Source organism: Erythrolamprus reginae, chromosome 1 (assembly GCF_031021105.1).
Source record: "Erythrolamprus reginae isolate rEryReg1 chromosome 1, rEryReg1.hap1, whole genome shotgun sequence".
Lineage (NCBI taxonomy): Eukaryota > Metazoa > Chordata > Lepidosauria > Squamata > Dipsadidae > Erythrolamprus > Erythrolamprus reginae.
The window spans coordinates 279,007,560-279,033,828 of record NC_091950.1 but is presented as its reverse complement, the minus strand read 5'-3'; the positions used below and the strand labels follow the sequence as shown (position 1 = coordinate 279,033,828).

The 26,269-nt window shown below is 39.7% G+C and overlaps 1 protein-coding gene across 2 annotated transcripts in view; it reads right to left on the bottom strand.

Moving 5' to 3' along the window:
• Positions 1-25,963, bottom strand: part of KCNQ5 (potassium voltage-gated channel subfamily Q member 5) — a 408,684-nt gene extending 382,721 nt beyond the window's left edge. For both annotated transcript variants that reach the window (XM_070733060.1, XM_070733061.1), the window contains exon 1: positions 25,152-25,963. In XM_070733060.1, the coding sequence (XP_070589161.1) occupies positions 25,152-25,537 (386 nt within the window). In that variant the 5' untranslated portion in view covers positions 25,538-25,963. The remainder of the gene's footprint in view (positions 1-25,151) is intronic.
• Positions 25,964-26,269: the final 306 nt, after the last annotated feature.

Sequence of the window (26,269 nt, the reverse complement as noted above, 5' to 3'; positions counted from 1 at the left end):
GAATTTTTAGTTGTAACAGACTTGATTTTCCTAGCTCAAAAATTCACAGTGACAGCAACTTAAGCCAACAAATGTGGTATCTTCTCTGCAGGAAAAAACATCAAGACAAAATATTATACTGCAGCGGAGGCACCACACTGATAACCACAGATTTATACTATTATAATCATGTTTTTCCTTTTCTCCCATACCCATATATCTCTGAAAGCCAGTCTGGTCTAATGGTTAAGGTACTGGCAGAGAAACCAGAAGACTGGAGCTCTAGACTGGCATTAGGCATGAAAACTTGTTGGGTGGCTTTAAGCCAGTCATTCTCTTTCAGCCCAAAGTGTTTCACTTCACTGGCATTTTTGTATTGGAGAAATAGAAGGAGAAACGAATATTAAGCGTGTTTAACACCTTAAAGTATTTATAAAAAATTTAAAGATAATTTTTTTAAAAAAAAAATCTATTAAAACCCTATCAGAAAAGCAAAACAACAATAACAAAAACAGATGTCTTTGAACTGCAGTACTTGAAGTACAAATTATTCGATATTAGCTAAATTATATCCACACTGCTTTTCGGAATCATTAATAATGAAGCTAAAGCTTAAATAATTCGGATACATAATACAAAGGCAAGAGTCATTAGAGGGGCTCTAATGCTTGGGGAGGAAAATAATGCAATTGAAAAAGTGCCAATAGTAGATAAGGTGGCTAGATAATGCCACTGATGACACAATAAGAACTCAGAAAAGCATAATTGGCAAACAATTCTGGTGAAATGATTTGCTTCAGAGCACCAACAGTTGGAAGCAACTAAATGATGAACATGAATTAAGAATGAATTGCTAATTCATTGGATCACAGCAGCGAGAGTGACACTGTTGTATTATGAAGGAAATAAACTTTCCACAATATGAAAAAGGAATTGTTTTTAAATAAAGTTTTCTTTTTTTTTAAAAAAGTAAAGCTTTAAGAAAATAAAGATGAAACCTTTGTGAAATCACAATTTCTTTCAGGAAAATTTCAATACTATCATGTAATACTGCCACATATATCAAAAGGCAAAGCTAGCTATTCATAACTTCAGTAGCAAATTTCTACTCTCTTAAGAGAATGGAAAAATATATCTGGATCTGGAAATAGAGATCCAGGGCAATATTATTTAAAACCTCAATTAAATATAATTGATACAGTGGTACATCTACCTAAGAACGCCTCTACTTAAGAACTTTTCTAGATAAGAACCGGGTGTTCAAATTTTTTTTGCCTCTTCTTAAGAACCATTTTCTACTTAAGAACCCGAGCCACGAAGGCCCAGCCAGTTTTCTGCCATTCCCCCTTTAATCCCGGCCAGAGGAGCCCTTCGGTGGTGCTTAAGGAGGCTTTGGCTGCCCACAGCAAACAGAGCATTTTCCTTTCTCTGGGTGCTTGGAGAGGGAATAAACCACTTCACTGTGGTGATTCCCTTGCGCTGCCTCCCATACACCTGGCGTGAGGTTGCCTCCTGGAGCGTCTGGGCACAGAAAGGCAAAAGGGGGCGCTTCACCCTGGCCGGATCAACTCGGCTTCAGACAAATTGAGGAGTCACTACAGTGAAGGAAAGGCACTGGCTAATTCTATGCATGGTATGTATGTATGTATGTTTGGTTTTTATATTAATTGATTTTTAATCATCAATACCAAATTACTATTGTACACTGTTTTATTGTCGCTGTTAGCCGCCCCGAGTCTCTGGAGAGGGGCGGCATACAAATCCAATAAATAAATAAATAAACTGGGAAAACCAAAGCCTTGACTATATGCACTTTTGTTGACTCTCCGCTTTCTAGTATGCTGTAGAGATTTGCCATAGCTTTCTTCCCGAGGAGCAAGCGTCTTTTAATTTCTTGGCTGCAGTGCACATCTGCAATGATCTTGGAGCCCAGGAAAACACAATCTGTTGCTACCTCCATTTCTTCCCTATCTATTTGCCAAGAATTGAGAGAGCCAGATGCCGTGATCTTGGTTTTATTGAGTTTCAAGCCAAACTTTGGCACTCTCTTTCTTCACCCACATCCAGAGGCTCTTTAGTTCCTCTTTCGTTTCTGCCATTAAAGTAGTATCATCTGCATATCTGAGGTTGTTGATATTTCTCCTGGCAATCTTAATTCCAACTTTTGATTCATCTAGTGCCAGTTTTCTCATGATATGCTCAGCATATAAGTTAAATAAGCAGGATGACAGTATACAACCTTGCCAGACTACTTTCCCAATTTTGAATCAATCAGTGGTTCTGTGTCTAGTTCTCACTGTTGCCTCTTGACACACATATAGGTTTCTCAAGAGACAAATAAGATGGTCTGGTACTTCCCTCTCTTTAAGAACATGCCACATTTTTTGTGATCCACACAATCAAAGGCTTTAGCATAATCAATGAAGCAGAAGTAGATGTTTTTCTGGAACTCCCTAACTTTCTCCATGATCCAGTGTATGTTGGCAATTTGATCTCTAATTCCTCTGCCTCTTCTAAATCCTGCCTGTACATCTGGTAGTTCTCGATCTATATTGTGCTGGAGCCTAGTTTGTAGGATTTTGAGCATAACTTTGCTAGCATGTAAAATGAGTGCAATGGTGCGAGTTTGAACATTCTTTGGCATTGCCTTTTTTTGGAATTGGAATGTAAACTGACCTTTTCCAATCCTGTGGCCACTTTTGAGTTTTTCAAATTTGCTGGCAAATTGAGTGTACCACTGTCAATTTGTACAGATTGTATTTCTATAAAGAGTACATTATATGTGTATCATAATACAGATAGCTGTGGCTAATTATTATAATGGAACTCAGAATGTTCTGATATTTAATCAGCTTAGCACAAAGGTACAGATTAATGCTGTCTTCAAAATATGAGTACTGTATAACCATACAATATAATTGAATTACATATAATTGTGTAATTTATAATTTTTCTCTCTGTTCTCTGGCAATTTTGTTCTATTTTAATTATTTTTAAAAAGCACTTCTCTCTTAAATCAATTAAATCTTTATTACAATCTTAAGAGTAGTATGGGGGAGGGAAGAGAAAAACCATCATAATATATCAAGAATCTATCTATCTATCTATCTATCGATCTATCCACACATACACAAACATCAAGAATCTAAAAGGAGCCTTATACTGTATACAGTAGGTATAGGAGAACATAAAAGGTTTGAACATGGATGACTATATCAAGTTACAAAGCGCTTAATATGGTTTAACTCAATGGTTTATTTTTAATTAGTGCTCATTAAATCTAGTTTATAATGTTGAGCTTAGATCAACATCCAACAAATTGTGAGTACTGCTGTAAAGACCTTGCAAAGACAGGGTGGTATAAAATTGTCCTGTGTGCCCTGAATATTTATGTAATACACTTCTCTCCATAATTAATTTCCTCTTTCATATTAATTCCCTGAAATCATTCATTTCTTTTCCACGTTATTTCGTTTTCCAGAGATCAATTTCTCTATTTTCTGTCTCTAAAATTCTAGATTTTCTTTCTCCAGCCACTCTCAAGTCATATGATATCCATTTGTCTTAGACTAAGCAAAAAAAAACCCTTAGTCTATTTTTCTACATCTTCCCTGTTTTAATAAGTAATATCGTAATTTTTAAAATAAATGACATTTCAATCACTGCTGCTCGGGGAACCACTGTTGTCCCAATAAGGAAATCTGCCCTTGCCACCTATCCTTGTCCCTCTACTCTGGACTTCAAAAGACCACAACTTAGCTTTAGTTTATCTTTAAGTACTGAAAATTTATTAAGATTTATTGCAGATTTTATAGATATTATTCCTTACAGGTTTTATATGTATTAATCCCTGGAAAATCCCAATACATTTTCTAATTGTCCTAGTCAATTTCAAATTAGTATATTTCTATTCTTTGAACATTAAATAAGAATTCACAACTGTGTATCAATCAAAGGGATATCTATCTGACTAAACAGACTGCTTTGCTCATGTTTAATCTCAATGAATACAAATGAAGTGTACAACATAGAATAATACACACCTATAAAAAACTAGATACATTCAAAGATAAAAGGTAGAGTCTCTTATATATTGAACTTGATTCTTGATGAATGGACACAGTCATGTAATTTATCTTGGTAACACTACTGAAAAAGTAGCTCATGAAGAAGTACCAAAACACTACAGAAAATCCAAACAACTGTTTATTGATACAAAACTAGTCATTGATTTCTTGCACAGAGACAAAGAGCAACAAGATTACAGAGATCTTTTATGTAGTAATCCAAATACAAAAATAATTGCTTTACATTTGATAAGGAAGAAAGATATAGTAATTGCAAAGAGAAGCACAGGTGTCCTTTATGGTGTGAAATCACTACAGATACATCCCTAGAAAAGAAACATAATATCTTACAAGGTGAACCAAGAATTTAATTGTTATATTAGGCCAGTGATGGGCAACCTTTTGAGCTTGGTGTGTCAAAATTCGCCAAAAAACTGAGCATAACTCGGGTGGTGTGTCACCTTGAGAAAAAAAAACAATTTTGTGATATTTATAGTTTAAATAACAAATATGCATAATTATTTAACTTACCTACTTAGTGACTTCTTTGTTAATCTGTCAGTTGGTTTCTTTTGTTGGTCTTGCTGTTATTTAACTTGTGTGGGGTGCCATGAACTAAGATAAGTGAGGGGGAGGGGGAATTCTTCCAGTGATGGCGAACCTGTGGCAGTCCAGCTGGACTGCCACAGGTTCGCCATCACTGATTTACTGACATTATAACTTGTTGCATATAAATAAATGTTTGCCCCAACTTTGATAAAGAAGCACAAACTAATTGGGAAAAATAGTAATGTATTATATTGATATGCTGCCCAATTTCCAAAGAAAATGCTAAGTACTGTAACTAAAGGCAATAATGTTTTTAGGATTGTAAAGTTCTTATGCCAAACACTCCACTTCATTCTCTGCCTCAATCATTTTCTCATTTCTCTTTTTTTTCTCCCCTTTATGCTATCATTTCTCTCTCTCTCTCTCCCTATCTTCTCTCTCTCACTCTTTCTCTCTCTCTCCCTTCCTTTCTTTCCTTCTCTCTTCCTTCCACTTTTCTCTCTTTTTCTCTCTCTCTCTCTCTTTCTTTCTCTTCCTTCCACTTTTTTCTCTTTCTCTCTCTCTCCCCCTTCCTTTCTTTCTCTTCCTTCCACTTTTTTCTCTTTCTCTCTCTCTTTTCCTTCCTTCCCCTCCCTCTCTTTCTCCCGGTCTCCCTTTATAACACCGTTCTGGAAGGCGAGCAGGGAGCAGAGGGGCGAGGGGTGCAGACCCTGAAATAGGCCTGCAACCCCTCCCCTTGCTCCGAGCGGCCCCTGCGAGCCAACCACCATTCGTGGTGGGCTCCGACGCTTGGCGCCACGCCAATCAGCTGGGAGGCGGCGCCCCCCCCAGCTGAAATGGACATCCGACCGGGGTGATTCTTCCCCCGGCCGGACAGGCATGCTTGTGCTGCCAAAGGCAGCGTGTGGGCGAGCCTGCGCTCTGCGCAGGCGCGCCAAGCTGGGAGGCGGTGTTCTCGCCCCCGCGGCGTGTCACCAAAAATGGCTACGCGTGTCAGTGCTGACACGCGTGTCATAGGTTCGCCATCACTGTATTAGGCAGAGTCAGCTCTAAGCTACTGTTACACTACTGTATAATTATACAGTACACTAAAGGATAAAGGCAGGTATTTTGTGAATTAATAAAAAAATTTCAAATATAATATAGGTAAACTGATATTTTCATATCTAGCAGATGAAGTCAGGAATCACTGCTTTAAAAAAGGGCAATCTAGTTTTTAAGTGCACTATGGAAAGCAATAGCCTTTAGTTTTCTTATGTAATAAGAGTAGAACACATAAATAGCTTCAAAGAAAGATGCAAATATGAAAAAAATGACTCTTTCAGCTTAAGAATGAGGAAAGAGGGGAAAAGAAACTATGAAGAAAACAAAAATTATGCCAAAGCTCAACTTTGACATAAAATTCTAACCGTTGTAAAAAATGTACAAACATTTAATCCCTTGTTCTGTGTTAAAGTTTAACACTTCCCAGGTAAGACAATGTAAAAATGAGAAAGAACTACTGTATATCCAAATACCACAATTTCAAAGTCCCATCTACAAAGTATAGCTTAAATTGTCTTAAACGGAATAATTTTACATTGTCCAAAGAATTTAAAATTTAGAGCAACCAATAAATATTTCAAATAGATAGATAGATAGATAGATAGATAGATAGATAGATAGATAGATAGATAGATAGATAGATAGATAGATAGATAGATAGATAGATAAGCATGTAATGTACTAAAGACCTAACCTGGACAGTGTCCATCCTTTATTTATACACAGCAGTTTTTTCTAATATTGTAAACTTGCTGTAATTGGATGTATTTTCCTTCTGTCGGTATTTCTAATCTGGCATAAATTCACGCATATCATTTCCATTTGTTTGTGCATACAGTTATTATTTATTTTGTACAACCTGATTTCTCAGTGTGCACGTAAAATTCAAAGTAAGGAGAAATGATTTCCAAGATATACATCAAGACTGCATTTTTTTTTAAAAAACCACCCACACACAAATATACCAGATATTTGCAAAAAATAATAAATCAACATAAGTCAGGATTTACATATATGTATTGTTCTTACTATTCAAGGATAGCTCTTGGTTCCCAATGTTGGAATTCACAGGTTATCTTAACCGTTAAATTTCTCTTGAGTTGCTAACAAGAACCTAATGATCTACCATCCAGAGCAGCCACATCCCTCCTGGCTCTCAGTCCTGGCCCTCCTGGAAAGCCAGTAATATGCTCCCACAAGGTTTATTTAAAAAATAATGGAAATTTATTTATTTATTTATTTATTCATTCATTCATTCAGGGAGGCCCACGCAAGCCAAAACGTTGGTTAACCCATGTTATATTGTTGAAAAGTATTCTTATTCACATATTCCTTGAAGTTTAAATGACTCAGAACCAGAGGTGGATTCCTCATGGTTTGGACTGGTTTGGCCAAACTGGTAGTGACCCACTGGTGATGTCATGATGTCACGGAACCGGTTTGGTCAGTGACAGTCTATGGGCGCCACCATTTTTTTTTAAAAATTATTTATTTATTTGTTTGTTTGATTGTTTGTTTGGATTTTTTTTTAAAAAAAAAAATTGTTCTGACCATGTGCAGAAACTGAGTTTCTAGCACTCTGCATACATCACCATCTTGTATTTGGTTTTTTTTTTTTTAAATTGCACTGTGCATGCGTGCATGCACTTTGCGCATGTGCGGCCACACAGCGCCGAAGGAAGTGAACCGGTAGTGTGCTAAGTTAGAATTCACTCCTGCTCAGAAGTCAAATGCTCAAGTACAAGATTTTTTTTCTTTAAGCACAACGTATTTTTCACACAGTAGTTTCTTCAGCAAATGTTCTATCAAATCTAAATGCTCAGATTAGATTTATATAAAGGAGAAATTGTGTTTTATAATTCACAGGGGGGGGTTTTCATTAATGAATATCTATTTACATGCCAACATTAAACAAAAAAAAATCTAGTTTTAATATAGTTGACACATTCAACCTTTTCCTGAGCAGTGTATATTTTTCAGGTAGAGAGCAAGCAGAGCCCTGCATCCATTAAAGAAAGAAAGGATTAATTCCAAAAAAAGTTATGAATATAATTTAAAGTTAAATATAAGATACTATTTTTTGTCATTACCTGCATATTTTAGAAATATTTCCAATAAGTAATTTTTGAGAGAACATTCATTTGTCTTGTCTTACAATATAACAAGATCTTCTCTTGCCTTTTCATATGTTAATATTTATTAAGATAATTTTTATGAAGTTCCATACTGAATTACAACTGAGAAAAGGTAGTCTTCATTCTATCTCATAATGACGCACTTAGCTTCAAAACAGAGCATTAAGCATTAAGCAAGGAGTGGCTGGTTACAATGAATTTACATTTCAATGTTTTATTAGGCTTTTATTAGCTGCTGCTTCCAAGTGTTCTTAAAATGTGATGATAAAAGATACAAAATGAGCAATAATCATTGAAAAAGACATCTGACTTCTTCTCAACTACTAATTTCATTTCTCCTATTAAATATTTATTCTTCCTGCCTACCCTATAGTCAACTGCATGATTCTTTGGCACATAGAACATTCAGCAATATCTTAAAAATATATTCTTTATAGCTAAGACTGGGAGAAGCATCTTCCTCCATCCACCCACTCAGGTAACTTCACTCTGAAAGAAAATAAAAAATACAAGTACTAAAAAGAATGCTTGTAAAAATACAAGCTCATTAAAGAATCATGTATGATTTATCCATCCAAATTGGATTCCCAAAGCAGCTTGTATACAATGAACTGAACAACAGCAACAAATCTCGCTCTCACTCACTCACATACTCACACACACACACACACACCAAACCAGAGATGATAAACCTGGACTTTATTATTTCAATGTAAAAATTATACATTACATTATTATAGATTATACAGTAAATTCTATGTAAATCAAATTAACTCAATATTTTCCACATTAAACTTAAGTGTGTTTACAATTTCATAGAGAAGATAGCTTACCAATAGTGTTGGGTGAAAACCAATGAAGTTCGAGTTCGCGGGTTCGGACGAACTTGACGGCGGAGTTCGGGTAAGCTTGCCAAACCCGAACCCAAAACCCAACCCCAACACTTCTGGCCCCGCCCTCCCGTCTTCCGCCAAAGCAGCCCACAGCCGTCTGTCTCCTTTTATATCTTACAGAAAAGGCTCGGATGCCGCAGCCGCACCTTTTCCATAAGAAATAAAAGAGACAGGTGGCCACAGGCTGCCCTGGGCAATGAGCGCAACAGGGGGAGAGAGCAGCGCTGCTTCCGAGCCCAAAATACCCACCCCGGTGCATGCAGCAGCTCCCCCGCCTTAGATACGTTCCGCTTGGGTTTTGTTTTCTACACCCCCCCCCCTGGCAAGAAGGTAGGCTGCCCGGGGTTGATGGGATTTCCCCATCTCGGGAATGGTGCTGCAAGCAAAAGGAGGCAGGGAATCCCATTTGCTTGCTGCCCATGCTGGGATTCCCGGGGCAGGGCTTTGATGTCATGGGGTGAGGTCGCCTGGAGGGGGCAATGGTGGTGGTGGGGAGTCGTGGCCATCTTGTTCACTGAAGGGACGACCAGCTGGCCAGAGCCCTCCCTGCCTCCCCCTCCCAGCCATCGCCCACATGATGGAGCCTGACACCTCCCCCCCCAGCGCTTCAGGATCCCGGCTGGCAGCTTCAAGTGGGCTCTGGCTGGGAGGGGGAGGCAGGGAGGGCTCTGGCCAGCTGGTCATCCCTTCAGTGCACAAGATGGCCACGACCCCCCTCTCCGCCGCTGTTACCCCTTCCTGTGACGTCAAAGCTCCGCCCCGGGAATCCGTAATGAAGCTTCACATTAAAGTCAATCCATTTACAAAAACATAGCCAGGGTGGGTTCTAACTTACCTTGCCATCAGTTCACTTCCTTCCGCGCCATGTAGCTGCAAAGTGCTGATTTTTTTAAAAAAAATTAAAGCCAAAAACAAAATGGTGACGCATGCTCAATGCCGGAAACTCTGTTTTTGTGCATGTGCAGAAGAAAAAAGATCAGGAAAAAAAATTCCTCCCCAATTTTTTTTTAAGATGCCAGTGTCTATGGACTGGCACTGACAGAATCAGTTCCATGATGTCACCGTGGTGTCACCAGCAGTTTGCTACTGGTTCTATGTAACCAGTGCAAACCGGGAGGAATCTATCTGTGATTGATAGTCAGAATCAACAAGAATTAGAAGTTGTTTCATCCATACAATGATACTATTTTGAGAATTTTCAAATCCGTTCATTTTGGAAAACATATAGTACATTGGAATTTCCAGAGTTGCCAAAATTTCCATTTGCAATTAAAATTAAAATTGGCATTTATTCCCTGCAGTCAATTATCTAAACGTACCTGGCAGTCTTCTCTGTTATGTGGTGCTGCTGTGTCATGACTTCATTCACTCCAGAAATTTATATTTCAACAGCTTTAACACTGTTAAAGTTGTCTTCAGTGGGAAAAATTCTCTTTTCCTAGCACTTACTTGATAACATCACAATGAAAAATCATTTAAACAACAGTTTTTAAAATTTCCAGAAATGCCTACATAGCACAAATCAGCAAATACATAAGCTTATGATTCAATTTTCATTTGGCAAACTGTATCCATAATACTAGTTATATGCATAAACTTTTAAAAATGCTCAAGAAAAAAAATGCCTTCTGTAATACTATTTTACAACAATGAAATTCACGGCGAAACTGAACACCAGTAAGTCACCCCAAAGAATCTTGGCATAGAATACTAATATCTATGTCTCATTCTCTTTCAAACTTTTACCACAAGTATTGTAGCATCAGCCTCAAATATTTCATGTGGATTAACATATAATTATTAAATGGATGGTTTATATAATTATTTAATAGCAACAAAAACATATTCATAATTCATGATCGCATCAACAATTCTATTATTGCCTCCAAATATGTAGTGACATAGATACAGCAATTGATTCTGGATATCTGGAAATTCTCAGGAAAGCCCCCAATTTATTCTAACCAAGGCCCCAAAAATTCATTTATTTATTTAGAAAATTGATTCCCCATCTACTCATTATACTTCCATGCTCCAATCTGAGGCAAGATTCATTAAACACAGCTATATTTGACTCATTAGTTAGCAAAAAAAGAATGAACGGTAAACTTTAGTTTTCAGCAAATATTTGAATTTTTCAATCCACTACAATTGCCAAATCTCATTGATATCCTCTAATTCTGTTTCTTAGGGGAAATTGTGTGTTTAGCTTTATTATCTGTGAATGGAATTTCTGAAATCTGTAGCATCATCTATACAAAATCAACACACAGATTAAAAGGTAAGTTTTGAAATTTAATTGCCTGAATGTTATAAATAAAAGATCTGCTGCCGGAAGATAGCATCGGCCCTTCCATATTCCACCCCATCATAGATCAACTATTTACAGTTATGTAAAAACTACAATGATATGGGAGAGTAAGAGACAGGAAGTGAATGGGAGACAGGAGGAGGAGCCACAGATTAGGCAATGGTCAGATAATGGCAGCTAAACCCAAAGGAATGAGGTGTGGCAACTGACTCAAATGGACCCTCCCTAGTTTCTTAGACAATAAAGGCTATGGGGGAGAGGTGTACTTTCAGACTTAAATGTAACCTTACAATAAAGATACAGCTAGTACTTCTGAGTGTGTAGTTCTTATCTGGAGCACCCTGCAAAGTTAACAAAAAGTGAGTTTAATTTGCTACAAACTAGCAAATTATAGCTAATTTGTCATGGAGGTAATATGATTTGCTTTAATGAAGCAATTGCAAAAGAACATTATCCATCTCTGAAGAATATCAGTGTGAACCAAAGAGGCTCAATGTAACCTAGACTATGTTTCTGATTGGTCTAACACATGGCAACTTCAAATCTCAACTAGTAAATGCTCTGTCCTACACATCAGCAAAAAGAATCAGAACTCCAAATACAAACTGAATAATCAAATTATCACAAATAACCCCCATTTGGTTAAGGACCTCAGAGTACTAATTACAAATGTGCACTAGAGTGCCTTCCGACACCTGTCCTATTGTCTCTCCTATATCCCATATAACTTCTCTTCTATCCCTATATCTTTCTTCTATTCTCTCATTGATTATTTTATCCTATACTCTCTCTTCTATTCTTTCTCTAATTCTATTTCCTCGAAGGTGTTCTCTATTACCTTCATTGTGTATTATTGTGTATTGGACAAAATAGACAAACAAACAAACAAACAAACAATCCAACCTGGTAAACTCCAGGACAAAAAAGTTTGATGAATGATGAAAGGGAGGCAGGTCATACATCCTCTTCTGTGTTTGACAAAGACTTTTCAAGCATCTTAGAGGAAATTTGGGAGTACAACTAGTGTTGGGCGAACCGAACTCGCACAATTTGGATCTGTGCGGACTTTGCAGTGTTCGGCATGCCGAACACGGACACCATTTTTTTTAGAACTTCGGGCAAAGTTTGGAGTCACGTTCGGCGTTCAGCTGCCTCCGTGACGTCAAAGCCCCGCCACCAGAAGCCCATCGTGGGGAGGCTGGGGAAGTGGGGGTGGGGGATTCCCCTCTGCCTGCCACCGCCCCCCTCCCCTTTGATGTCAGAAGGAGGATGGGCGTGCGCGGTGTACGTGGGCAGAGTTTCTCCATTGGGAAAGTAAGACGGTGGCAAGTTTCTCGGCATGTTAAAGCCGCCGCCGAGGTGGTTCCTGCCAAAAAACTTGCCACCGTTTTACTTTCCCAATGGAGAATCGCTCCCCACACACACAGCAAGCGGCCATCCTACTCATCCTCATTACCCGCAAAATATGAACCGGGGTGGCGCAGCAGGTAGAGTGCTATACTGCAGGCCACTGAAGCTGACTTGTAGATCTGAAGGTCAGCGGTTCAAATCTCATCACCGGCTCAAGGTTGACTCAGCCTTCCATCCTTCCGAGGTGGGTAAAATGAGGACCCGGATTGTGGGGGCAATAGCCTTGCTCTGTTAAAAATGTTGTAAGCCGCCCTGAGTCTAAGGAGAAGGGCGGCATAAAAATCGAATAAATAAATAAACCCCACCCCATTCCTCAATGACCGCGATGGCTTTCCCTCCCCCCTCCCTTTATTATTATTATTTTTTCCTTTACCTGCAGGAGACTGTGATTTGAGGAGTGGGGGGGAGGGGAGGGGTGTGGAAGACCCACTCGCTCACTTGCTCTCCTGCCGGCTGCAAAGACAGGCAGGCACGTTGAGGCGGTCGCAGGCTGCTTTGGCAGAAGACAGGAGGGCAAAGTCAGAAGGGTTCGGCGGGTTCGGGTTCCACAAATTTGCCTGAACCAGCCGCCAAGTTCGCACGAACCTGCCGAACCACAATTTTGTTGGGTTCGCCCAACACTATATACAACTTCAGAATATGATACCAGTTTGCCCACAGTATAACCAGCCTGGAAAACTACTGTATAACTAGGGTGCTCTGCCTCACAGCATATCATCTTTGATAAGTTGCCATAATGCAACTCTGCAGGAAAAGACGAAGAAACACTCCAAAGGAAAATGAGATAAAGCAACATGCATGCTTTGCTTCATGTTTAGCAGTGATGAGCCCTTATTACTTAAACGGCAGTTTCTAGAGGTTCTTTATTTAAACGTTTGCTGACGTGAACCAACCTTAAAGCTCTCTATAGAGCCATTTTACAGAATATTGTCCCCATTTATCTGTACTTACTTCCTTTGTTTATGTTTACATTCATACCTATACCTGTTATCTTGTACATGTTTAACAAATAAATAGAAATAAAAATAAATACATTATTGACCTATACAGTGGTACCTCTACATAAGAATGCCTCTACTTAAGAACTTTTTAAGATAAGAACCAGGTGTTCAAGATTTTTTTGCATCTTCTTAAGAACCATTTTCTACTTAAGAACCCAACCTCAAAAAAATTTCCCAGGAAATTTGAGAGCAGCACGAAGGCCCGGCCAGTTTCCTGCCATTCCCCCTTTAATCCTGTCCATCTCGGGCTTTTCTGGGCTGCCAGAGGAGCCTTTCGGTGTCACTTCAGGAGGCTTTGGCAGTCCAGAGTGAATGAAACATTTTCCTTTCTCTGGCCTCTTGGATAAGGAATAAACCTCTGTCAACGCCCAGAGAAAAGAAATATTCCTTTCGCTCTGGGCAGCCCAGAGTGAACGGAGTTTTTTCCTTTCTCTGGGCGCTTGGAGAGGGAATAAACCACTTCACTGTGGTCAATAAACCCGGTGCACGGTTGCCTCCCGGAGCATCTGGTTGCAGAAAGGCAAAAGGGGGTGCTTCACCCCGGCCAGATTAACTCAGCTTCAGCCAAACTGAGGAGTTACCACAGTGAAGGAAAGACGCGAGCTACAAAGCAAGTGAGCGAGAGGAGAGGGGAGCTCTTCAGCATGGGAAGGAAGAGGAAGCAGGCAGAAGCAGCAGCAGCAGCAGCAGCCTTTCGGTCAAAGAAGCAGGCGGCTCCCCCCTCTCATCCACCTGGGTTTTTCTCTCTGACGCAGTGTATGAGAGGCAGCCTCACGCCTGGTGTATGGGGGTGCGTGCTCCTCCTCGCTGCCTCAGAGTCCCTCTTTTCTTTTTTTTAAGCCTTAAAGTTTTTGTGGGGGGTTGATTCCCCTCACCTCACCTTCTTCCTTCAGCAGCAACTGCCCTCTTCCTCTTCTTCCTCCTCTTCCTTCCACCCAAATTCTGAGCTTTTATTTCTTTCCTAATGGGTTTGCACACATGATTTGCTTTTACATTGGTTCCTATGGGAAAAATTGCTTCTACTTACAAACTTTTCTACTACCTGGTCACAGAACGAATTAAGTTCTTAAGTAGTGGTACCACTGTAGTTAGGTTACAAATCAAATTGCTTGGAGTGAGAACATTGGCTACAATGGCAGCAGCCATTTGAATTGGTTGGACTGTTGCAACTCCGAGTCTACGGAGAGGGGCGGCATACAAATCTAATAAATAATAAATAATAATAATAACTAGACCAGCAATGGCTAACCTTTTTGTTGTTGCATGCAAAAAATGGTAGCACGCACGTGTATACCAGTACCCATGCCCTACAATACACATGCGCACTGCTTGATAAAAATTGTGGAGATGCAAAGTCAACCACAGGTGGCACAGCACTCCTGCCTGACCCACCCCCCATGCCTGCTGCTTCAGTGCCAGATGAGTTGAGTTAGGAAAGGAGCAGCGGGTGGGACAGCTGGCCACCCAGCCAGCAAATGCTGCCCCATGTGCCTAATTCGGCTCTCAGCATTCCTCCTGTGAAGCCCTGCCACGCATGCTCTCGGATATGGCTCTGCATGTCACCTATGTCACATGTGCCATAGGTTTGCCATTATGGAACTAGACCATATGACATTATAAGGAAAAAAGTCGACATCAAAATTCAGAATGAGGTTATATGAAATGATTAGTAATGAAACATAAGCTTGAACTAGGTTCAGTTTAATGATAATAAAATAAATATGTAACAGAATAAAGTACATAAGTAGCAGATTCTATTATACCTAAAATTACGACCTCAATAATACAACAATAGAAGAAGGCTGGTCAAGCAGAGATAAGAAAGTTAAAATAATAAGATAATTTCAATGGAAACAAATTCAAATTTTATCAGATTGTTTCTTCTTCCTCTTTTATCACTTTGGATGTTGCGCGAATCAGATTGTTTAGACACAATAAATCCATTAATGTTAGAATTTAATGATTTACTATTTGCAATCACACATTAAGGAAAATTATAACAAAGGGGATATCATATTTCATTTTATCATATGAAGTTTTAGTTAACCTTCATTGGCCAATGTATTTTGAATTGAAAGTATTCTTTCATGAAATTTGTTCAACCAAATGTATAAGCTGTTCCCTATATGGCTCTATGCCAAGAATCATTCGTTGGCCAGGGACTAAGATCTAATTGGCCCAAGCCTGATGACATAAATGAGTCTTAAGACTCTTATGAAAGGTGAGGGGGGTAGTATGAATCTCTGGGGGGAGCTGATTCCAGAGGGCCGGCCCCCACACAGAGAAGGCTCTTCCCCTAGGTCCTGCCAAGCAACTTTGTCTAGTTGAGGGGACCTGGAAAAGGCTGACTCTGTGGGACCTAACCAGTTGCTGGGATTCATGTGGCAGTAGGCGGTCCCGCAAGTAATCTGGTCCGATGCCATGTAGGGCTTTATAGGTCATAACCAACACTTTGAATTGAGTTCGGAAACCAATTGGCAGCCAATGCAGACTGCGAAGTGTTGGAGAGAAATGGACATGCCAGGGCAGGCCCATGACTGCTCATGTGACTGTGTTTTGCACAATTGCAGTTTCTGAACACTCTTCAAAAGTAGCCCCATGTAGAGAGCAATACAGTAGTCAAACCTCGAGGTGATAAGGGCATGAATGACTGTGAGTAAAGACTCCCTGTCCAGATAGGGCTGAAACTGGTGCACCAGGCGAACCTGTGCAAACGCCCCCCATTCCACAGCTGACAGATGATGTTCCAAGGTCAGCTGTGGTTCAAGGACGACACCCAAGTTGCAGACCTTCTCTGAGGGGGTCAAAAGCTTCCCTCCAGGATAATGGATGGACAGATGGAAGGGTCCAACAAACAGGTGGCAGAACTCACAGCTCCCATGGTCCACTTCATCAGGTGTTACCAGGACTAAGGCGAGCCCGTCACCTCAACTGACTCATTGTCAGCTGACACTGTCTTCCAATTGGAGTCAAGGTCTGCCCGGATCTGAGCAATTTTATCGGTGAAAAACTTATTAAAGTCCTCAGCACTACCCTGCAAGGGTTCATCAACCCCTCCCCCCAGTTAAGGAGGGAGGGAGGGAGTCGCTGGCCGAAATTCCGCAGATGCAATCAGGGCAACATGATATACGCATCTTGTCACCCGGAGTGCCACTTGGTAAGTCCTAACGTAAGCACTTAGCAGTGTTCAGTTGGATTCGGATTTACTTCTCCTCCAGCGCTCCTCTAGATGTCTCTTCTGGCATTTCATCCCCTGGAGGTCCTCAGTAAACCAAGGAGATCTCCAGGATCTACTGCCATAGAGAGATCGCAAAGGTGCAATGCGGTCAAGAGGCCCCGCTGCTGCCATATTCCAGGCCACAGTAAGGGTCTCTGCCGAACTGTGTACAAGTGAGTCCAGTAAAACCCCAAGTGCCTTCTGAAAGCCCTCTGGGTCCTAATCCAATTAATTGGATTAGGATGTTTACATTGTTTCTTTTAAATGTTGTAAGCTGCCCCGAGTCCTCAGAGATGGGTGGCATATAAATCCAATAAATAAATAGAATAGGATAGGATAGAATAGAATAGAAGTGTACTTGATAGAAGTGTGTATCTATTCAAAACTAATTTTAGGTATCTCAATAGTAATGAGCAGCACAGTTAAACATAAACAGCTCATCAATGAAAAGAAATCCTACTTGGATATTGATCCCCAACTGTCTCACTAGAGCAGGAGTGTCAAACTCACATCATCATGGTGGCATCACGTGATATATAAGGATTTCCCCCCTTTGTTAAAACAGCATGGGCATAGCCAGCATGTGATGCATCCGGCCTGTGGGCTGGGAGTTTGACAACCCTGCACTAAAGTAAGTGAATTATCTGTGCTAAAACTATCAGCAACAAAGCAATAGATCAACATCTACACTATCAGCTGAAAAATAAATCAAAAACAATATTGATTACAGAAGGCCACAAAGATATTAAAGTGCTATAATATTAAAAGCAGTTATCTGGCAATACTCTTATTTCTCAAGTACCATCCTCCATTAATTCAGAATAGCAACATAAAAGCCTAGTAACCTGCACTCAGTGTGAGCAGCAATACAAAAAAAAACCTTGGCTAGGGTGAATTTTCTATTATGTGGGATTACAAACTCAAAAGAGCAGAGATGCATTCAGTCTGGCATTTAATAAAATTCCTTAGGTATATTAAGATGGATTTATTGAATAGTGTCCATTTGATTGAAGCTCTGCTATTTTCTCACCACAGTCATTGAGAACTCAATACGGAATGGGTATAACTGCAATTAGGTTGAAAATTAAGCACTACTGTAAAATCTGAAGGAATGCTTTCATAATTTATTTAATTATTTGTTAAATTTCTGTGTCAGTTTCACTGATACACGGACTCTAGAAGGCTTACAATAATAAGGGAGGAATCCAAGTAAAGTATTATTTTCAAAACCCATTATATGAATATCCAAAAGATGGTATAATTAAATGATCCAGTTTCCAAGTAATATTGAAATATTAAATTGAATAAAAACTTAATAGTTTTCACTGAATTTAAGGTATGTGTGTACTTCAACAACAATTAATAATTTTAGCTTTAGCTAATGAATATTTACTACAGATGCTCAAAATGTTTCAAAATGTGAAATGCCTCTTTATTATTAAACATATTTTTTTGTTATGAGTGACTAAATAGAACAACTGTCATAAATGGAGGTATATAATCAAGAATTATGATGGGGGAAAACTCTGGGTAAAAAAGTTGGGTCCTAATATATTTTCTCATCCATTTTTTAAAATTGGTTTCAATCTACATACATACAATAATGAAGTCTTAACTGTATATAGATAGATATAGATTTTTACGAGTATATGTATATTCAGATCTTTTCCAGTGTAAGGTTGATAGAATCCTGGCGATGTTTCGATGAGGTCACCCAAGCACAAAGCCGAAAGCACCAGCCTGAAGATGATGAGTGGGACCTCATCGAAACATCTCTAGGATTCTATCAACCTTACACAGGAAAAGACCTACATACACACACACAGACACACACACTATTTAGCTCTCAAAAGCTACAGGTTCTCCTTCCTTTATATATTTTGTAAATATCAAGATAACCTCCATTTGGAAGCATAAGCCCTTTTGAATCTCTTTTCTGTCATATTATGCTTATTCAGACTTTTGCCGGCCAGGTACAATGGTTTGAAGGGGGCTTTGAGTCAATGTTTGTGGCACTGGACTTGTGGCAAAATGTCAGAAGTATTTTATCACTTCTCCTTTCAAAGGCTAGGAGAGGATGGTATAAAGATCATCCCACTAACTATATCCCTAAAGAGGAACTAGAACTCATTGCCCTCTGGTTTCTAACCCAATGGCTTAACTACTACAAGTTTATTAAAATATTTAAAAATTGGCACACATTTTACAGAAGAGAGAAAGCTATAAAAAAGACTGAGTCAAGGGACTAAATAAATTACTGGATGTTATAGTAATCTTTTAACCATTCATAGCTACTTAAAGCCTGAGGGAGTAGATTAAAAACATTTACTTTCAATTACTTGCTCATTAGATCCTTTTGGCATCTCATTTTCTCTTGCTGCCCCACAGAGGAGCTACTGTTAAATGTGATAAAATCAATTCAAAAGAAAGTAGTGAAAAATATGCTTTTATAATGATTTGAAACATACTTCTTTACACCAGAAATTCTTAGTTTATGGATAAAAACTGTATTGGTATTCTAAAAACAGTCAGATTTCAATACTACTTTAGAATGTTAATACTTTGAGATAATGACAAAGTACAAATTTTCTACATTATGATAATCAAAATACAATTTTATGATTTCTAACAACTATAGTTAGTCCTCATTTAGCAATCACAATAGGAACCTTGGTTGTTAAAAATAAGGAATAGCTAAGTGAAAATTGTAACTGTGGTAACAATCTTACTTCAAGTTTCCTTTCCAGATCAATTAAGGTTGTAAATGTGAGAATTGTTGCAATATTATTTTTTCATCACCATCACGATTGTGAACAGTCAATCTACAAAGCAGTTGTTAAACAAGAACTATATGAATTTTCTGTAAATATCATTATTTCAACTGAAGCAGGTGGATAAATAGGTATTAAGAATAACTTGTATATGCCCTCTCTCAACAATTGTACCTAAGTCATTATTTATTTATTTATTTATTTATTTATTTATTTATTATTTAGATTTGTATGCCACCCCTCTCCGAAGACTCGGGGCGGCTCACAACAAGATACTGTATAACAAATCATAAATAATTCAAATAACTTTAAAATATTTAAAGATTTAAAAGAACCCCATATACTAACAGACACACACACAAGCATACCATGTATAAAATTGAACAAGCCTGGGGGAGGTGTTTCAATTCCCCCATGCCTGACGGCAAAGGTGGGTTTTAAGGAGTTTACGGAAGGCAGGAAGAGTAGGGGCAGTTCTAATCTCTGGGGGGAGTTGGTTCCAGAGAGCCGGTGCCGCTACAGAGAAGGCTCTTCCCCTGGGGCCCACCAACCGACATTGTTTAGTTGACGGGACCCGGAGAAGGCCCACTCTGTGGGATCTAATCGGTCGCTGGGATTCGTACCTTCCTTCTTTCATATTAGGATGAACAAAATGTCCCCCAAATGTTTAAAGGTTAACCTATATTGTTAAGGAATGGCTGAAGGAACAAATTGCCAGGTGAAAATTACAATAAGGTAAAAAATTTGGAGATATTTGAGGAGCTGCTATTGGAAGACACCAGTTTGTTGTACTTTAATATCATTTCTCTTGTACTTGAGCACACAAAACAACACGTAAGAGCTATTCATTCTTCCAAGATCATCTACAGAAAATTAGAAACACATATGGTTACATCCAGTGATGGACTCCTACAGGAACGGTCAGGAATACAGTTCTGGTAGCAAAATTTGAAGCTCCACCCCTGAGCACCCAATTTGCACTAAAAGATGTTGAAACAAAATGCATAAGCCACGGCCACAGTGCAGTAGTAAAAATGTTGGTAGCCCATCACTGGTTACATCTGACAAGTTACAGTACATGTCTTGTGCAGCCAAGACAACAATTATTTCCAATATTCTGACAAAAAAGGAGAAATTCAAAACTGATCAGTTTTACCAAAATAAACAAGTAAGCCCACCAACAATTAATATGTTTTTTTTGTATATCATACACAAATATCAATGTCCTGCACGTTTAGAAATGGAAGAGATAACAACGGTGTTACCTAGCGTTCTGTATCTCTGCAACCACATTTCAAACAATGGTAAAATAATTCTCCAACAGCAACAACACTTCATTGATTTTTTTCTCAAACTGTCATGTTCATGTGTAGTTATCGAAGTAATTTGTGAATTATAATGTTTTCTTGAAGACCTGGCATGAGTGACATGATTAATGAAAGCAGAACAATATAGTTGACATTACATCATTGTATTTTTCATAGTTTCTCTTGGATGTTATTATTCTTGTGCAATATACACTTTAAGCATCACTGCTAAATTGATAGGAGTGGAAAGTGCTCTATTTTTAGGGGAATATCACCATTCTCAAGGTACAGTTGTCTACAGTCAAATTACTATTAAGGATAGGCATTTAAGTCCTTCCCATATAGATATTTAAGTATAATATTTGTAAGTAAAGTATTGACTGTATATTAGAATACAATGAATAAATGTCAGGTCTTGAGCATACTTCCCAATTTAGCGTTCTGTCATAGATGGAACTAGAACTCGCAATATATCTGAAATATCCACCAACACTTCATATTGAGAAAGGCAGGTCATGAACTTTAATTTAGATTTATTTTTGAAGAGAAGTTCACTAAGTAGCTTTAAATAACTATCCCTACTTCAGTTCCTCTTTCTGTAAAAAAGGATCATAGTTAATACATCTGTTATTACCATAAATGCAAAACTGATTTTGTGTGTGCGTGTGAGTGTGTGTGTGTGTGTGTGTGTGTGTGTGTTGCATGCAAAACTTTGGGCACCTCTGATCAAATTGAATAGTTCACTGAATCCCTAGGCAGGGGTGTCAGATTGGCAGTCCGCAGGCCATATGCGTCACACCCCAGGCCATGCCCACCCCAGCTCTGCAAAGGGGAAAAACATCATAATATGTCATGTGATAGCAAAGTGATGTTATGAGTTTGAAACCTGTGCCCTAAGGAAATAGAAGATGGCATTCTTTCTGGGCATTTGAATGCTATTGCTTATAGTTTTGAAATAAAAAATGGTGAATATGGAAAGCATAGGAGTTTGATGAATATCAAACTCCTGAGGAGTTTAATGAATATTTTGTAACCCTCCTGAAATAACAGCTTCCAAATATTTCCTACACCGTATTTTATCTATCTATCTATCTATCTATCTATCTATCTATCTATCTATCTATCTATCTATCTATCTATCTATCTATCTTTCCCCTTCCAATCTTCCTTACAGAACTTTTCTAGCTCAAAATTATTCTCCTTGCATAAACTTCATGTCTGTGACCTTCCTACAGATTTTCAATAATATTATATGAAGGCCATTTTAAAACTTTTTTTTTATTGTCAGTACTTCTTGGTCAATTTAGTGTCAAACCATTTCCTTCAAACTCTTCAATTTCTTTATCGATTGTTGGTTATTAGCTTTTACGATTGTTAATATCTGGATGAATATTTTTTTCATTCCACCCACACAATATTTCTTGTGCTATTCTGCTCCATAATTCCAACATTTTTGTAATTATTGTATCAGTAATGCTGTGGTATGGCCTTTTGGACAACAGCAACCCCAGCATCAATTAAAATTTTCAGCAGGGTTATTTGCATTGAATCTCTGGGGGTTCTGTTTTGTAGATAAGACCAGTTTGGGGACAACAGATCTTTCATTGACTTTACCAGCTCCCAGATCTTTTCTGAAAAATGTTCCTCACAGCTAAAATTATTTAGCTGGAAAATTTGGAATTATTGTTGCTGTTCTTTTTAAATAACCTTTCCTTGCTTTCTAAGAATGAAATATTCTTTCAAATGTTCATTGCTTAGAGAAATTCATGATTATTAGACCGACAGCTTAGAAGGATCCGAACATTCATTTACAGATGGGGTTGTCTTTACCTAGCCTGATGAGTCAATCCTTTCATCCTATTCTAGAAGCCTTCTTAGCAACTTTTTAAACCTGAACCAACTGGATGAATGTCCACATTTCTGCATCTGCCATAGTCTTTTTCCTTATTTTGAACCGTAAACAACTTTATTTATTTAAATTTTCAAAAATTACATTGTTTCTGTCGTTTTGTGTTCGTCCTGTAGTTCTTAGAAACATACCATTAGATCAGTGGTTCTTAACTGGGGGTCGAGACCTCTTTGGGGTCAAATGACCATTTCACAGGGGTCGCCTAAGACCATAGGAAAAGACAAATTTCCCATGGTGTTAGGAATTAAAGTTTCTATTCTGGCGCCTTAGAACATATTTTTATAATCTGACCATAAGCGTTTCCTGCCAATCAGCTTAAAGCTCTGTTGGGAGAATTGGTGCTAGACGTATGGTTGAGAGTCATTACAACATGAGGAACTGTATTAAGGGGTCTTGGCATTAGAAAGATTGAGAACCACTGCATTAGATGATAAAGATTTTGTCTTAGGCCTAGAGGAAGCTAGCATTGCCCTAGTTCAGGGGTAGGCAAAGTTGGCTCTTCTATGACATTTGAGTTCAACTCCCAGAATTCCTGAGCTGGTATGACTGGCTCATGAATTCTGGGAGTTGAAGTCCACAAGTTATAGAAGAGCCAGCTTTGCCTACCCCTGCCCTAGTTCAAGTCACACTTGACTGTCTGATTTATGCAAGCCACTGTCTTAACATACCTTGGAATATCATGGAATATAATGTCACAGGCCAGAACCATGGGAATGAAAATGGTTCCCTATCAGAAACTAACACGCTTATCTCAAACTATTATTTCTCACCCTCCATAAAATGATCAACAATAGAGAAGTATTATTTATTTATTTACAGAGTTGTTTTAAGGATTGCTGGTAGATTTTGCTTGCAAACTATCTGATTATGAGAGTTCAAGTGTGCTTATTAAATACTATTGTTTCAACTTCAGATACCATATTCAATAAAAATTATTAATACCAGCCTATTTTACAGGCTATAAGACTACTGAAATCTGTTGGATGCTTTCACCACTTGAGGTATTCTAGTAGTAAGTGCTATTATTGTTAGAAATAAAATAAGAATTATGAAGAAACTTGTACATTATTTTAAGAACTCAATATTTTAGCGAAGTATGTACTTCTAGCAAACTCTCAGAAATTATATTTATGATGTTTGGTATGTTCTATTCCTACCAATTATGAATTATTCATAATTCAGTCTTCCTTCTTAATCCTCTAGTCTTCCTTAATCATTATTAACCTTAATTCTACAATTCTAATAAAATACCTATCCCAATCTTTTTTAGCCATTTCACTACATTAAATTATTCCGGAACCAAAGATCTCTTTTCATCCTCTTTGCTTGGCTCCATTTCTGCACCTATTCCTACCAGTTCTTTCTCTTGATAGAAAATAACCAATGCGTCTTTCCATTCTAACTTTTAGATAAAGTTTTTTTAATGTTTCAGCTACTGTACCTTTTCAATACTTGCAAATGTTGTTTCTTAGATAGAGGAGCCATTACAAGATTCACTTCTAAGCACGTTCCAATGTAGTTTTCCCCATTTCATTGACACTGGATAATACTGGCATTCTTCTATGTGTTTTTTAATGTCATTTAACACAACCAAGAGCCACATCAATATATCACAAAGAAGTCTACAATGGGATCTTCTTTACATACCAGTACATACATTAAAATGAAAATTCCAAAACTTTTGCAAAAGCTTCATTTAAGCATACTTTCACACCTGACAGATGGAGTCCAATTCTCCATAGGTTCTTTGCAACAGTCCACTTTATGATCAAGGAATTCAATTCAGGTGAATGAGAGTAGGATTGCAATTTTAAAGCCTTAAATTGTCTTAGGCTTGGGAGTAATTTTTATTTATAAGTTAGATATAAAGGCCAGGAATTTAACTTTAATGTTCTCTTCCCCCTCCCCCCCTTTTAAAAGGAAATATAACCACAATCACACCTAACCTCAAACAGCTCAAAGACACTTTACAGATTATGACCTGTGGACATGCCTTAAGGTGACCAAACCTGCAGAGTCATCCAAAAGGAATAGGTGATTTTCTAGGTGCTCCCAAATCAGGTTCCTGCCGTTCAATCAGTAATCTTATTCACTGAATTTTAAGCAGGCGGCAACACGTTTCCTCCACAGGTTTAAAGAAAAAAAACCTCTCGTCTTTTCTCACCTATCCTTTGTTTTGTTTTTCTTCCTTACGTGGCAAACCATGAAGGAAGAAAAAAGACAAGAACATGAAGATTCTCTGCATAGGGAAGACCCCCCCCCCCCCCCGTCACGTTTCTACAGAATTCCAAGGATGCTCATTTTGCAAGCGCGTTTTAAAAAATGGGGGCTTCGGGGCATTCCACAGCAGCAGGATGCGCCGCCACACCTCTGACCGTGTCACCACTCCCCTCACGCGCCAAAGCGTCCCCCCGCCTTGGACAAGGCGTTCCGCCGGGTGGCTCTTCCGACAGGTGTGGGGGACTCCACCCACTTCCCCACCCCTGTGGCAGCGCAGTCCCCGCCGGAGCGCACGCGTCCTTCACACACACACACACCCCGACACCCGTGGTACTCACACGAACGCGTGATAGATGAAAGCCCAGCCTCTGGGTCTCTCCAACACATTGTAGAGATAGTTCTGCAGCTTCCGGTACTTGGCGTTCCGCCGGTAGATCGGGTTGCTGCTGTGAGAGAGCGGTTTCCCCAACAGGCTCATCCGGGCTCCTCCTTGCTTGGCCCGCCGGCTCTCCCGCAAGCCAAACCCGCCGCCGGTACCCAGGAGGAGCAAGCCGTCCCCTCGGGAAGGCGCCGAGTTCAGGAGCACCCTGCTCCGACCGGACTCCACATCCTTCATGCCGCTGCCGCTCTCGCCGCAGCCGGAGCGCCCCGCCGAGCTGCTGCTCTTTAACCAGATCCCGGCGGAGCCGCCCTTGTCATCTCCTCCGCCGTAGCTGCGGGGCATGGCATCACGGCAGGGGCAAAAGCGGCGGCTGCGGTGGTGGTGGTGGTGGCGGCGGCGGCGGCAAGCGGCGCGGGCTCCCGCTCGGTTGGGGATGGGAGGCAAGCAGGTTCCTCTTCGGGCTGAGGCAAGGAAAAGGAGGCGGTCGAGAAGAAAGCGCCAGGCGTTTTCCCCACAACTCCCGCCAAGGAGGAAGGGGGCAGAAGGAGCCGTGGGGGCCACCTTGGTAATCCACAGCAGGAGACGTGGAGGCTTTGGGGAACGTGGGGGTGGCGGCGTGGGGTGGGGGGGAGGAAGCGCTCCCGCTCAGCTCCCCTTGGAGATTCCCCGCTCAGCTTCGGTTTCCTTCAGCGGCTTCGGCAACGCTTCATTTCCTCAGCTGCCTTTCTCTTGATTGAAAAACTTTGGAGTGAGGAATAAGGCGCCGAGTTCTCCTTAAAGGAACAGAGCGCCGCTCTTCCCTCTCCGCTTAAGGCGAGATCCAGGGGCAACCGCGGTTGACACCAGGCAAAACGAGGAACTGCTTTGAAGAAAGGGTGGTGGTGGGGAGGCGAGAAGCCCGCCGCCTCGATTTACAGAAACTGTTTGAAAACGAGATGGGCAAAAAAAAGGAAAAAAAAGAAAAAGAAAACGAAGGCTGCGGAGTGGCTCCCGCTTCGATCCGTGGCGGTTCAATATATATCTTTTTGCTTCGGCGGGGCTCCCCGAGCCGTGCAGAACAGGCAAAGCTGTCGC